This window comes from Rhipicephalus sanguineus, chromosome 4 (genome assembly GCF_013339695.2).
Source record: "Rhipicephalus sanguineus isolate Rsan-2018 chromosome 4, BIME_Rsan_1.4, whole genome shotgun sequence".
NCBI lineage: Eukaryota > Metazoa > Arthropoda > Arachnida > Ixodida > Ixodidae > Rhipicephalus > Rhipicephalus sanguineus.
Window position 1 is genome coordinate 138,972,618 of NC_051179.1, and position 15,118 is coordinate 138,987,735.

At 48.9% G+C, this 15,118-nt stretch overlaps 1 protein-coding gene across 2 annotated transcripts in view; it reads left to right on the forward strand.

The window, feature by feature from the left end:
- LOC119390743 (uncharacterized) overlaps nucleotides 1-15,118 on the forward strand; it is a 490,304-nt gene that overhangs the window by 69,731 nt on the left and 405,455 nt on the right. For both annotated transcript variants that reach the window (XM_049414914.1, XM_037658433.2), the window contains exons 9-10: nucleotides 5,182-5,341; nucleotides 9,217-9,312. In XM_049414914.1, the coding sequence (XP_049270871.1) occupies nucleotides 5,182-5,341; nucleotides 9,217-9,312 (256 nt within the window). The remainder of the gene's footprint in view (nucleotides 1-5,181; nucleotides 5,342-9,216; nucleotides 9,313-15,118) is intronic.

The window sequence follows — 15,118 nt, forward strand, 5'->3', positions numbered from 1 at the left end:
GAATTGAGTATTGTGAAAACGGCGCGATGGAAAGAGACGACTCGACTGTTCCTGTGTTTTCAGCCTTTCCGTCGCACTGTTTTCATAAGAATGAAAATAGTGACAAAAATATTCGGCTATATGAGAAGCAGACCGAAAGTACCCAGGATGGCTATCAGTCAGTAAAAAAGAAGGCCCAGTCTATCTGTTGCAAAGCATGGAACGCTGCATGATTGGATTAGAAATGTGGAAATATAGAAATTGACCGCTAACTCGTAAGCTGCAAGTAGAAAGGATTACAGTCTTGCGATTGACAAGAAAGATCATATCTATGCTTTCAATTAGTGGCAAAGTAAACTCGACAAATTCATGTCTGTAGAATATGGCACTACTTGCAAGCCCTTTATGTGCAATTACTCCACAAGAAATGCTGAAAAGGACCTTCAGGGGCTGCAATACGTTGCCTTTTACTTCTAATACGATTCAGATGAATTGAGCCCCAGAGAAAACTATATTTATAATTTGTTAAAAGTGAACTATCCCGATGACGACAGTAAAAACTCAATCCAGCGATTTTTCATGCAACCTAGGGTATTTTTGCGGGTCAGACTAGGGATAAGACGTTGACTTAGGTTGGTATAACTAAGGCATAGTACATGTCGCATGATCCGACTTGTGCGCAGAAAGCTGTTCTCCTCAGAGCTTGTGTAGAGCTGTTCCCGACCCACGTGCCACTTTCAACAACGAAACGCTGTCGGTGCCTTTTTGTGAGCAACATATTTTGAATCAGCGGAGCTGGTCCGAAGAACGCTCGAATGAGTGAGTGAGTGACAACTTTATTCATCAAGGGGCGTGGGGAAAAGTGGGTGGTAAGGCTACGTATGCTGCGAGGCGGTGCTTCTCAATGCTGTCCTCAGCTCGCGCCAGGGCCCGTGTCTGGACGTCTCGGTCTGTGCTGAAGAGAAGCACCTCCCATTCCTCCTTGGTGTGGCGTGGCGAGACGAGTTCGGTGGGCGGGAGATCCTCTGGGCAAGTCCAGAGGATGTGGTTGAGCGAGGCAACGCCTCCACATAGGCAGCAGCGTGAATCGATGACGCCCGGGTGGATGTAAGAGTACACAAGGGGGGACGGAAAGGTGCGGCTCTGCACTCGGCGCCAGGAAATCTGGGACCTCTCGGGAAGACTGTAATGAGGGGGTTGGTAGGCGTACCATTCAAGGCGATAGCGCTGGGCGATGTCATAGTAGGTGACCAGAGGCTCTGACACCAGGGCGCCCGACTCAGAGGAGCCCACCGTTCCGTTGACAAATCCTTGAGCGTGCTGGTGAGCCGCATCGTTACCGGGGTGACCCGAGTGGGCGAGAACCCAGGCCAGTTCAATGTGGTGCGGTTCGTCCCGCAGCAGGAGCGGGCGAAGGAGCCGCGGGGTGATAGGCGAGGCAAGGCCTCGGGCGAAGTTCGAGATGGTGGGCTTAGAATCGCTGAGTACTGCGCTGGCTTCGGTAGACGTGGCAGCCAAGGCAATGGCTGCCTCCTCTGCCTCGACGGCGTAGGTTGTGTGCACGGTGCCCGCTATGAGTGTCGACATCGCGGGTACCGACGAGGAGAGCGTGACGCAGATGACAGCAAAGGCGTCACCGGGTGAGTTGTAACGAGCCACGTCCACGCAAACGACGGCTGGATGGTTGGCGCATTTGTTAAGAAACATGGCCACGCGGGCTTGACGGCGGGCGCCATGGTGGCTTGCGAGCATGTTCTTGGGTAGTGCCTCGATGTAGAAGACCGCCCGAAGGGCGTGAGGTAGTGAGACGAAATGCGGTGGATGATAGGAGGTATCGTGGCCGATGGAAGAGAGGATTGAGCCACCAGTCGGGGAACGACAAAGGCGTTGCACTTGAGCGGTACGGTGAGCTTCAACCAACTCGACGATGGTGTTGTGTACCCCCAGGAGAAGGAGGCGTTCTGTTGATGCGTTGGGGGGAAGACCGAGGGCAGTCTTGTATGCACGACGAATGAGCACGTTCGGATTTGAGAAGGTGAGTGTAATGCAGGCCCTAGGTGAGGCGCGAAATGGTGAAGGCGTCGATTACGCGGAGTAGATCGCGTTCACGCATACCCTCGCGCCACGCTCGAACACGAGCTATCACGCGCGCAGTCTGCTTAACCGAAAGCGAGAGCTGGTCGATGGTGTGAGTGTCTCAACGGCTGGATTGCAAGATCAACCCCAGCTCCGCGCGAATGGATCAAGAGCCCTTTCGAAGCCAGTCGCGTTGAATCCTGTTGGCGGCCCCCAGTAACATTTGCTGCGCTAGTGTGCTGAATGAAATTCTAGACGACCTTATTGTTCGATTTAGGCATCTTTAGTGGCGCTAGAGCGCAGCGTTTTTGGTTGACATGGGTAGACATGACTTCAGTACGACTGCGCAACAAAAAGACATGGATACCATATGCGAAGACACACCCAGCGCGTGTGTCCATGGCTTTTTGTTGCGCAGTCATGCTGAAGAAATGCATTACCAACTTCCCCAAAATGGTGCTCTTATTCGGTAGACTTTACGTTAACTTTCGCTCGTCGACTTCCATAGCTTCAGCGTAGAAAAAACGATCCACTAGGTCCGTCCTATTCACCGTCTTCCTTTTCTGTTATTCACGGAGCACGCAAGCTCATGTCCTTCTCGTACGACGTCCATATCACAACTAACGACCTCTCTTCACATGTCCAAATATAAACCGTGACAGTGCGCAGAGGAGACCGGTACTGCAGGTACTGCAGGACGGTACTGCAGGACTGCAGTTGCACCTGGCACTGACGTCCCCACGAAAGCCCCGCAAGCGCCATTAGGCAAGTGGGAGGTGTTGCGCACACTTCGGAGTGACGCCATTCACTGGACCTATACTGAAACCATGCACTATACTCTGTCTCACAAGCTGATTGCAACATGGTGTGAGCTACGAAGTGTAAGCAAACCACAAGTTTGCGCCGCAAAGCATAGTTCTGTTTGTAATTACACTATAATTAGAAAAGGTTATGACAATTGCATTCGTTTGCCACGTGCTATGTCACATAAATACGTGACACGCTAATCACGATTCGCATATATCTTATATGCATTTATTTGTTGTAACGGTAAGTGCCGATAATTGTGATTTGTGATAGCGAAACAACATGGCAGCGTTCATGCAGACGCGACAGCCCGCTTCGATCCAAACTCGCACTTGCTATTGCCCTGTATCCTGTCAGCTACAAATAATTGGTGAAGTCGGCCATCGCTTTGTCTCATCTAACGCTGAGGGCAAAGTATCAGGTACGTTTGGTTCTTATTATTGAGATCAGCTGTTTGTTCAGCACCGCCTGCTCAGCCTTGTCGTCTAGAATTTGAGAATGAATCTTGGAAACAGTGCAAAATAGGCGCGAATACATTGCTGTCGAACCATCAGAGCAAATATAATGCACACGCGAGCGTCGGCTTGGGAATTACGGACCACACTACTCACGACGATGACTTCATAATTTTGAGGCAAAAGGAACCAGCCTCCATGGGTGCCGCCTGATGTTTTCTTCTGGCGTTGTCGTTGCGGCCCAGCGCCAGGAGCGTTGCTTGCTGCCGTGTGCTCACTCTACTCGCCCAACGCGTGATCGCAGACGCTATAGTGACGCGGAGCAGACGACGCGGCGCGGAGAACGAGAACCCGCAAACCCTAGACGGACATCATGTAGAACGAGTATCCTCGTTAACAGGTGTATTATTACGTGACAGAGGCATACAATCGTACCAGGCACCACACATTCTGAATGGCGCATAGAGTTGGTGGTTCAAAGCCAACGGACTGCAAAGCGCCTAGCCATCATTGGTCATCGTATTCAGCACAGCAGGAACAAAGTGTGCTGCTGTGTATGCGCGTGTATTGCCCTGCAGACGCGTAGTGGGCACTTCGCTACTTCGCAAAATGATAAATTACTGTGTGATGGGCACTATGCAACTGTGCTTGTAGTTGGCACAATGCGAGAATTCATGACGGCCTACGTCAGACGCTCCTTTCCTCGTATCATGGTCGAGGTGTTCACCGAGAAGTGGAGTGAAACAAGCAAATCTAAAGGTGATGCAAACAGGGCACAATTACTCTATGGCGTTCCACTTTGAAATGCGAGAGTGAAGTGTTCTACAAGCTTTTTATTGCACGACAGGCATCAGAAACACCTGTTACAGTGGTTCTACATTGGTCTGCACGTTTACGCTGAGTTAAAGTCGAGTTCTGGCTAACTTACATTAAGAAGCATTGTTATACAATACGGCAAATGAAATTCGTGAAACAGATGTAAGCTTATGAGTTAAATGAGGCGAAAAGCCAAATGCTTCACAACTGGTGCCAACGACACAATGCGAACACATCTTCCTTCAGTCGGCCTTTAATGAAGCCATGAACCACTTAGCCAAGTTTTCATCGAATGTCTTCGGTATCGCAGTTTATTGTCTCACGAATAGAGTGCTGCAAAATACTTTCCAATTCGTCAAGAAAGAACAAAGTTGGAGGGGTTTGTCGCGCGCTTGAAGTGCTTTCTTCTCTCGTCCCGACGAACGCGCTCGAAGCTACACAAGGAGGGACAGCGCGGGGAAAAGATTTGTCGGTGTGCGTCGTGACTTGGTCGCACGTGATAAAACGCGATAGCTCTGTCCCGTTGCGATTCCTGTGCGCGAGTTTGGGCCCCTCTGTAATGTTAGCAGACTACGGAGCGCAGCACTGGCACGTGGCGGCACCCTGTGCCAAGAAGCTCATCTTATCCAAACGCCGCTTTTGATTTACGTCAGTAATTGGCAAAGAGCGTGTTACCACCTGTTCGGCGTTGAAACGGCGGGTGCCGGCCGCTCGAAGCGAGTGAGGACGAGCCTCTGAATGAAAAGAGGGCGCCTGGAAAAATGGCGATTTCACGCTCGGCCGTTTCTCTTCTTGTCGCGCACGACTGCGAGGTTTGGCTGAGGTGTTCATAACATTGTCGGCTATTCGCCGGATGTGTTTGTCGCCATGCCCAAGGGGTGGTTCATGGTGTTCATAGCAGTGTTCATAGCGGGTGTTCATAGCAGTGTCGGCTATACGCCGGATGTGTTTGTCTTCATGCCGAAGGGGTGGTTCATGACCCCTTTAAATCAGTACGAAAAGGACGAAGTGTGGTCGGACGTTTCACTCTAACCTTTAATTCTCTCAGAGACAGTCCTCATATTTGCTGGAAGGACACACCAAAACCTGCTATCGAGGATAATATTGGTTTTCCCGTGGAATTCTACAAGCGATTCGACTGCGATCAATGTCATGTTGCAGAATACTTCAGAAATAAGACTAAGCCTGGTGAAGCAATAAACTGCTCGGTAAGCACATTTTACCACCAATATTCTTACATTGTCTGCAGCAGGTATATTTAGGGGCGTAGCTCCTCTTAGTCTAACCTTGTCACGTCTCCGTTGTGCGGCGTAAACGGATCTCCCGTACAGTACGTGATATGTATCGCCCTCTCCTCTCCTACGCTTCCCCCTCTTTCTCCTCTCCTACGGTCCCCCCCCTCCTATCTTGCCTTGCGGCGCAGCGGCGCCGACGCAGGCAGCGTCGCGGCAGCGTCTTGATTGAAAAAACCGACCGCTCGCGCTGCACAACCGTTCACTGACCACCCCGTATATATAGGCACTGGATTTTGACCTCCAAGGTAGTGCGTGTGTGCGATTTCTCCTGTACGTGATTAAACAATGAAAATTCACAGCGTACATGTAAAATTAAAGTGAGCTGCAAGTCGTCATAACTCTCATCGAACCTTTAGTATAAACGCGCCCGATCTCACGTCGGTGATGATGTACTGGGCAGAAACCACGGAAGATTCACGGTTTACCGATGAACCTCCGCAGCTTCGGCCACTCATCATCATTCACTCCGTGGATATGCTGTGATTTTTTATTCTTCTTTGAGCACATGTTTATTATAGTTCTTACAATGCTAAAGTCCCAGCTGGCGATGGCGTCGTCCAGCGGATCAGTTCAGGTTTAGACGCGGACTAAATAGGATACAGAGACAACACCAAACAAGTGATATGCCTATGATCTAGTGACGGCGGTTTCGTCGGTAACTAAAGAGGAGAGCCGTTTAGTACAGCTAAGTGCGTTGTTGAGGAACTTGTTCATTTATAAAACGCCACTATGTACCTGACGCATGTGTAACCTTTGTTGTACTTTCTTTTTATTTATTTATTTATTTTCATTGCTTGAACACAGTCCTTATTATCAGTCGTTATTCGTCTGCTCCTCCTTGCACGTCCAGAGGTTCTGATGTAAGCAGTTCATAAGGGTTGGCTTGTGGACTCGTGGGTTAAACGCATTCTTAGCGTTTAGCGAAGCAGCATATGAAGATTGGCACAAAAACGCCAGGCCTGCGCTGAAACCGCAGCACAGTCACAGCGAAAGCTGGAAGAGCGGCGTTTCTAGAGCCCGTTAAGCTCTCTTGGGGCTACAATACAAGTACGCTAGAAAGGTACCCACTACGCCATAAACCACAATTTTTGTGTAGTTGGGAAGCACCTACTAAGCCATTATTCGTCATTCTGCGGAGAAGCGAGGCACCAGCTACACGTCTGTAAGGCATTATGTGCACTTTGTTGACGCGACGACTGATGACGATGAAGTATTAAGGCTCAGCCCTATGTAATGGGTTGGAATCTTTAAACGGCCCACCAGTTATGTAATTTGCATGGGGTGACGCCCGGTCGCTATTTCCCTCTCCCGTCATGCTGTATAACATACGTTGACGTGGGAGAGAGACGGGGGGGCGAAGAACTTTACTGAGACCCCCAGGAAATGGATGATGCGCTTATGGGCTTCCTTGGCAACCAATACAAGTGCACTCGCGAGGAACCCACTACGCTATAAATCACTGTAATTTTTGAGAAGTAGGGCACCAGGCACTGTGCCATTTTTCGTCATTCTACGGAGAGCGTTGGTACATGCTAAACGCATGTAAGGCATTACGCGCACTTTGTTGATGTTGTGCCTGATGACGATGAAGAATTACGGCAGAGCCCTTTGTAATGGGTTGGAAGCATTCAACAACCAACTCGTTGCGCAATTCGCATTGTGTGACGCCTGGTTACAGAATTCGCATTGTGCGACGCTTGGTGCCTATTTTACTCTTCTACCACGCTATATTACATATGCTAATGTGGTTCCTTCCCGACACGAAGCCTGTATAGGACCCTTTTGCAACGCAGTTTCAAGCACCGGCATGGCTCAGAGGTTGAATACTGGGCTCCCACGCAGAGGGCCCAGGTTCGAACCTCGTTCCATCCTGGAATTTTTTTTCCTATTTCGTTTTTTTTCTTATTTCGAGCGATACTGGTTACGGACACCGGCGGCGGCGGCGGCGGCGGCGGCGGACAACTACGGCGCCAAAAACGGCCGGTGAAATGATTTCATAACAGCTTTCGCTGTAAAAGAAGGGATACAAGGAAGGGCCTGTGTGTCCCCCTTCTTCTTGTCCCGGTCTTAATAAGTTTCTACGCTAACCGCTAAGAATACGTACATAAAAGAATCGTATGCATCACTTCCATTAGTATTAAGTGTATTAATATTGTATTCGGTCAGCATTACTGTGTTTACTCGCTGGTCACTTGTTTGAGACACGACTACACCATGCGTTGGCCATGACATATCTCCATTTGTGTCACCGCCGAAAATTTTTAGTTCGGCTGAGTTCGCCGCCAAAAAAGCAATTTTACCGATCACGCCTTCCTTAAACAGACCCTGCAACACTTTTGAGCTTATTGCCTCACGAATCGAGTGCCACCAATATTTTTAGAGTCCGTCAAGTACGAGCGCAGTTACAGGGATTTGTCCAACGCTTTACGCGATTTCTCTCTCCTTTCGTGCCAGCGAGCGCGCTGAAAGCTTTGCAGGGGGCGGTGACAGGGGGGCAAGTCCATTCGAGAGCGTGCGTCATGACCTCGAGCACTTTCTTGTCTTTGTTTCTTCGAACGCGCAGCCTACGTTCAATGGAATCGTGAGCGAGCGCGCGGGCACCTGGCGCTATCCCTTGGCGGCTGCGGTAACTGTGCAGCTCACGATGCTCAAATCAGACAATGACCGTGGACTTTATTATTATTATTATTATCATTATTATTATTATTATTATTACTATTACTATCATATTGTTTATTATTATGTTGTTTACATTGCTTTTAGCGAAAACTACGATATTATTATGAGGCGCGCTGCAGAAAAGGGCTTCAGGTGGCTTCGACCACCTGGGGTTCATTCACGTGCACTTGAATCTAAATAGACGGGTCTCTGGCACTTCGTCTCTATCGAATTGTGATCGCCGCGGTTGGGATCGAACGTGCGTCGTTCCGGTCAGCAGCTGAGCACTTTAACCACTAAGCCACCTGAGGGGCTCAATGTGTCATTCAACAGCTGTCACGGTGACCGATTCTTTATCAGTGTTCATATCAGTCAGATCTTGCCCAGGTACTTCTGTACTGAAGAGCCCCAGCTCACTTGTCCCGATGAAGTTGCGTCGGGTGAGTTTGCTACCGGGGCCACGGCATCGTGGGATATTTTTAAACGAGATGGCTGACACCTGCGCGGCGATATTCCTTGATGGTCAATTCTGTACGTTATGCCAATTTCGGCTAATGTCCCTGCAGCTAGGTTAAGAAAGTTTGGTTTTTATATTTGTGAGAAATAGAAATGCCGACTCCTAAATTTAGCCGTTTCCATTTCGCATGGGATAATCAATTTCGCGTCACATGCGAATCGATAATATCCTTCATAAAATTATCGTTTTCTATTCCACCTTTAAGTGTTTATCTGTTTACCCTGTCAAACCGTAACTGAATCGCATTACATTGAACCTTTTGACTGACCTGCTGTCGATTAGGAAAGGCATTTTGAAATACGATTCTGAAAATAAGAATTGCAACCGATATAATCAGCTCCTCCCCACTCCATCTGCAGCTTTACGAGCACAGTTGTTGAAATAACTTTTTCATCAGTAATTTCAGGGCACATATCTCAGTACTGATTCTGAAGCCTTCCACATTTTTGGGCAATTAGCTCCCTTTAGCGGCTGCGTCACACAGCAGCACTAAATTGTTCGTCTTAATTTATCTACAGCATTCTGGACAAAAGGAAAGGTAAGACTTGAAAATTACGTAAAACCACTGACTGAAGTTAAAAACGCTGCGTGTTACTGTTCATTCAATTTGCAGCTATCCACAATCAACCGGAACATCGACCCCTGGCCAAAGACGACGATGAGCAGCTGGCACTATGCAGCAAGGAAACGATATCGAAGGTGGTACCAGGTGAGTGATGAATGTGTTATTTTCACGTCAATTGAAATTGTTTTAACGTCAATGTACAACGTCAATTGAAATTGTTTTAACGTCAATGTACAAGAATGAAGGCCTTCGGGAGCGTTGGCGGACTACGCTGCTCAGTTCGGGCCTGGACAAGCAACTCTGGGCGATCCAGCAGGCCGAGGAAGCTGCCAGGAGACACGGTGTCTCCGTTAGCTCCTAGGTGGGAGCCCAGCCCAGCAATCTGCCGGAAATTAATAAAAGTTTTCTTCTTCTTCTTCTTCAATGTACAAGCACAAGTAGCAACATTTGAACCGCATCGAGACAGCGTGGGCACTTAAGCATTTCCCCGCGCGCAAGTGCTCCGCTAGATCAGCATCGAAAATGAATGTAAACTTTATGTAAAATTCTGACGTGCGACTTTTAAAGCAATATGTTCCACCTATTCTGTGGAGTTCCGCGGTCGGCTGTTTAAATGAACACCAACACGAGCTGCTTCTTGAGTGGGCGACTACAAATTAAATGAACGTGCATAGTTTTCAACACACACACGCACAGACACATACACGAACGCACGCACACACGCACACACACACACAATGGGGACGGGTAATCGGATTCATCCTTCTACAAAACTTAGACATTGCTTATTTCTTGAAAATTGGCACGGTAAATTTTCGTAGATTTCTCGCCTTGCGCGTACCAATATATCAAACGAAGAAGCTCATTACGTCTGATGGTATTGCAGTATATAACATTTATCAAGGCGCTTACTGACGGAACTAGTCGACGAAGCGCAACGGTGACAGTCAAGACAGAGCGCGGACTCTGAGCGCGAGGAGCGTGCTGTCAGAGAAGAGCCGGAGGGGACGACCCATTAGAAAGCGCTCGAGAGGGCGACCCATTACAGACTTCCAACGCTACAGACTTCCAATTACAGACTTCCAAATTATACACTGGCGCAGTAGACTGACACCGCCGTTGACGACTTTGCAGGCACTTTGATGTCGTCTTTGACGAGTACCTTGCTCTCAGCCGATGGACTGTCTTCCGGCGTCAAATTAGAGAATGGTGGCAGTTCTATTTCGGCTGGTGCCCAATAAATGACGGCGTCGTGGCGGGAGAGAAAATCCAATCCGAGAATGACGTCGTGAGAGCATGTAGGAATTATGATCAATTCGACGGCGTACATAGCGTCCTTAATCGAGACGCGGGCTGTGCACACCGCTGTAGGGTGAATACGCTGGGCGGCGGCGGCGTAATGGAGGCAGCAGTGTGGTCGACGGCTGTTCAACATGCTGCGACTGAGGGAAGGCCAGTGGAGAAATCTGGCGGGCAATTTTCTCGCGCACAAACGACTTGATCTCGGCGAGCAAGGCCGAGTGATCAGAAATGGCCGACAAGCCAGCGAGATCGGCGTCGCGTGATGGAGGTCGACGGGTCAGCAACCGCTGCCGGCGCAGCTCTTCGTAGCTTTGGCAGAGCGTGATCACCTCTGTCACGGTACGAGGGTTCTTGGTGAGTAGCATGGTGAAGGCATCGTCGTCGATGCCTTTCATAACGTGGCGGATCTTGTCAGACTCAGACACGGTTGCGTCGGCCTTCTTGCACAAGTCGAGGACGTCTTCGGTGTAGCTCGTAAACGACTCACCGGTCTCCTGAGCTCGCTCACGTAAATGCTGTTCGGCTTGCAGTTTACGAACGGCAGGTCGGCCAAACACGTTGATGATGGCGGTCTAGAAATCGGACCACGTGAGGAAATCGGTTACGTGGTTGTTGTACCACAGGCTTGCCACACCCGCGAGGTAGAAAACCAGGTTGCTCAGTTTTCCTGCCTCGTCCCATTTGTTAGGTACGCTCACGCGCTCGTATATCGCGAGCCAGTCCTCCATGTCAGTGCCTCCGCGCCGGTGAATACAGGAGGGTCGCGGATGCGGGGGCCACCGGGGCATGGTGTCGGTACAGGAGGAAGCGCTTGCTGGTCAGCGTCTTGAGGCATGGTAGAGGGCACGGTACGGGATCGAAGCGCCAGGGGCATCGAACGGGGACCGAAGACTGGTTGGACGGCGCAGCACTCTCCACCAAATATAAAGACGTTTATTGACGGCAATAATCGATGAAACACAACGGTGAAAGTCAAGACAGAGCGCGGACTCTGAGCGCGAGGAGCGTGCTGTCAGAGAAGAGCCGAAGTGGACGACCCACTAGAAAGCGCTCGAGAGGGCGACCCATTACAGGCTTCCAACGCTTCGCTACACATTTACATGGTCCGCTTTTTGTGTGGACTATACGGACGGATTAGGTGTCATGGGCCCAAGGCATGAGGGACCCATTCTTTCTATCCAATAACATGTCTCACGCCACCTTTCCCTGTTCCCCTCCAAACGTTTAGGGTCGCGAACTGGACATATTTAGGTTATTATAGTAAGAATTCTTGGCATTGCTGTCATCCCTTTCTCTCTTCAGAGAAATCTGAGCGCGCGTGTATGCGTGTGCGCGTGTGTGTGCGTGTGTGCGTAACGATAATTGCTGGGGTTTTACGTGCCGAAACCAGCATATTATTACGCGGTACGTCGTAGTTGGGGACACCAGATGATTTTGGGCCGCTTGGAGTTAGTTGAAATGACGCAAGGTAAATGCGCAAAAGACGAGGACAGACATGACGCTTGGCACACACGAGCGCTGACACACGTGTGGGTCAAGCCTTGTCTCTGTCTTCGTCTTCTGCGCATTTACCATGTGTCATGTCACACCAGCAAGCCCATACTGCTACACTAGGTAGTTGACGTGCACCTAAATCTCAGCACACAGGTTTTTGTATTTCGACCCCGCCGAAATACAGCCGCCGTGGCTAAAGGGAAAAAACGAGAGAGGGCAATACAGATATAGATAACGAAATAAACATGAAATAAAAAAGAAGGCGAAGAAGGTGTAGGAAGATTAAAGACCTCAATCTGCGATCGCCAGGTGGAAGCGCTTGCTTGCCATCTATGCTGTTTACTCAGGTTGCACACACCTGGAAGTAGCTTAAGTTTTTTTCATCGGCCGTTGGCTTGCTATGGTTCTTGATTACTCTTCTTGATGATTACTTCTTGATGAAAGCGGTGAGAGCAAAGCATTTGATATTTTGACTTTTTTCCAAGTGTTTTTCCGCGCCGAGTGCGGAAAAAAACTACATCAGTAGTGTTTGCTGCCGAAGTGAGGTATCGCCGAGCTTATGGTGCTCATTTTGATTGGTTCGAAATAAAAGTTATAGTGCGCACGCTTGGTATGCACTCATTGTGAGGGATTTACAAATTGTGATGTATTTAATGCTTGTTAGAACAGCGAAAAAGACACCAATTCGTGCAGCAATTTCAATTTTTGTGGTAATGTGACCCAGGTAGCGATGTCGAATGGTCTACTCCAATGGTTCTCAGCTATGGGTGTTTCAGGAACCCCTTGTGGAGCGGTAAAATTGAGGAGGGACTCCCTAACGTGAGAAAAAAAGGGGCTACGTCCTAAAGTAACACAACATACAGCTTGAAATAGGTTCATTTTATTTCTCCCTGGCAAAGAATGGTCAAACTAAAGTGTCACGCCGTTCGATCTCAACAGCGTGTCAATAAGTCGTGCGGCCTACAGCCAGGTTCAACCTCTTTCTAGCTATGTCTGCTCTTAAAATATGCAAGCCTAGAAAAAGTATACTTGCGTGCATATGTCGTAGAAAACTGGAACAAAACGGTTACAGCCGGGAGAAGGACAAATATAAGTCATCTCCGCCGCAATGGGCAAATGTTATGCGGTGAAGCAGGAAGAATCTGAAGGAGCCGTTGTCATGGGACATAGTGCGCCTACAAAAAAAAAGTGCCTTATATATTCGGCAAGGGTAGATACTTGGCCTTGTTGGTGCGACATATTCATATTGTAAAGCGCAGAACTGAAATGACAAGGACGGGACAAGGAGTAACACACACACAAGCGCTATTTATTTGTTTTTTCTTTATTTCTTTTTTCGAGAGTGGGATTCGCGGTCCCTCGCAAATGACTTCGCGGACATCCTGGGGTCCGCGGACCCTCATTTCAGAACCACTATCCTGCGCAAAGCGCAACCCTTATCAATGCAACGTACTTTTCATTTCTGCATAAGGGCAAAGCCGTTCATTCCTCTAAGGTGAAACATCGTTTCCCTCCACTGTCAACTGCTGTTGATATTGTTTTCATCTGCCAACGTTATTTTGTACAGTGAACTTGAGTGAGTCCCGTTCCTCATTTCACTGCGTTCTATTCGACCTCCCTGCAATCCCCTCATTACTGTCCTCCTCGAGTGGTGTCGGTCTCCGTGGGGTCCCTGGAACATTCTATAGTGGCGTGCCTTCGAACGTAACGACGCATGGTGCGTCGCTCCTTCCTGAAAACTTTGGGGTGTTTGCACCTCTCATTTGTCAATATAGAGCCATCTGCTAACTTTGGGGGCACCGAATCCTTCAAAAACGGTCGGGCCAGCTTGTGGCAGGAAAGCCACCATGTGTGAGATATTACTACACAGCAAAATGTAAGCCCCTTTTTTATGGGAAACAGTCAAAGCAGCTTGGCACGTCACTGGGTGAGTCGAATACGAAATGGTATGCCAATACCTGTCTGTTCTTATTTTGAATTTGTATGTTCAACACTTCTGTTTGCGTGCGTCTAATCCAACATTCGTCGTGCATTCATCTCAGGACGATAGAAGGAACGCGTTGCAATGTAAATCTCCGTGGGTAAAATTTGGGTGCAAAGTCCCTTTAAGGGGACACTAAAATCAAATATTAAGTCGACGTTGATTTTTGAAATAGCGGTCCAGAAACCTCGTAGTGCTACTTTTATGCCAAGGAAGTGCTTATTTTGAAATGAAGTCACGTTTTAGTGGGCCGCATCGCGTTATTCCACTTCAAATCACCCGCCTGAAAGCGGTATTTTGCACGTCACTATTGCCGTGCCCAACGTTGCCCGCCTTTACTGCGCGGAGGCGTGCGCTGGTGGCGTGCACCATTCGGGCATCTGGCAACATCACATGCATGCGGTATTTTGCCGAACTTTCTGTCAGAGCGACTTTCACGAGCGTGCAAAGCATACGCGGCAGTACGCTATACCGAAACTACCACTGAGTCGCGACCGCGTGAGCGAAGCAGGGCGCCGGGCGAAGCGCAGTTTGGCTAATACGGAACTTTTCAACCGCGCGCGCCGTTCCCCATGGCAACGCCAAAGAGTTTCTTTTTCCACGATTCAAACAGAAACGAACAAGCAGCATTTTATTACATCTCTTGATGCACGGAAGGGTCTTTTTTATTGCAGCTAGTTTGATTACTAGTGATTAATTGTATTCAGATTCCCCCACGTCATCGGGATCACTTCCAATATGTCCCACTCAAGGCGCTCATCGTGTGATACATTTAGCCTAATTACTCGGTAAGTATGGCACTGCTGTTGATAATACTGCCGTTTTAGACGTTGTCATACATTGAGCTTTCACTCTGACAAATTGTTATTTGCCTTTAATGAGTGTGTCTTCTTAGTTTGTCAAAATATAGATTGACGAAAGAATGGAGTAAAGGATCACTTCCAAAACCGTCTCCACATAACTGACGCCCAACCTGCCTCCCTGCCACATAACGGTGGACTTGGTTTCGTCATGGTATCAGAGTAGACCACCTCGAGGCGCTCGTTTCTGCTGGATTCCCTGGGCACGGACTTGATCTTCTTAGATGCAGACGAAACTGACAGCACGAGGTAGGATCGCCTTAGCGGCCTTCTGCTTTCGGCCACTGGGAAAGATACCTTCTGCGGAGCCCCG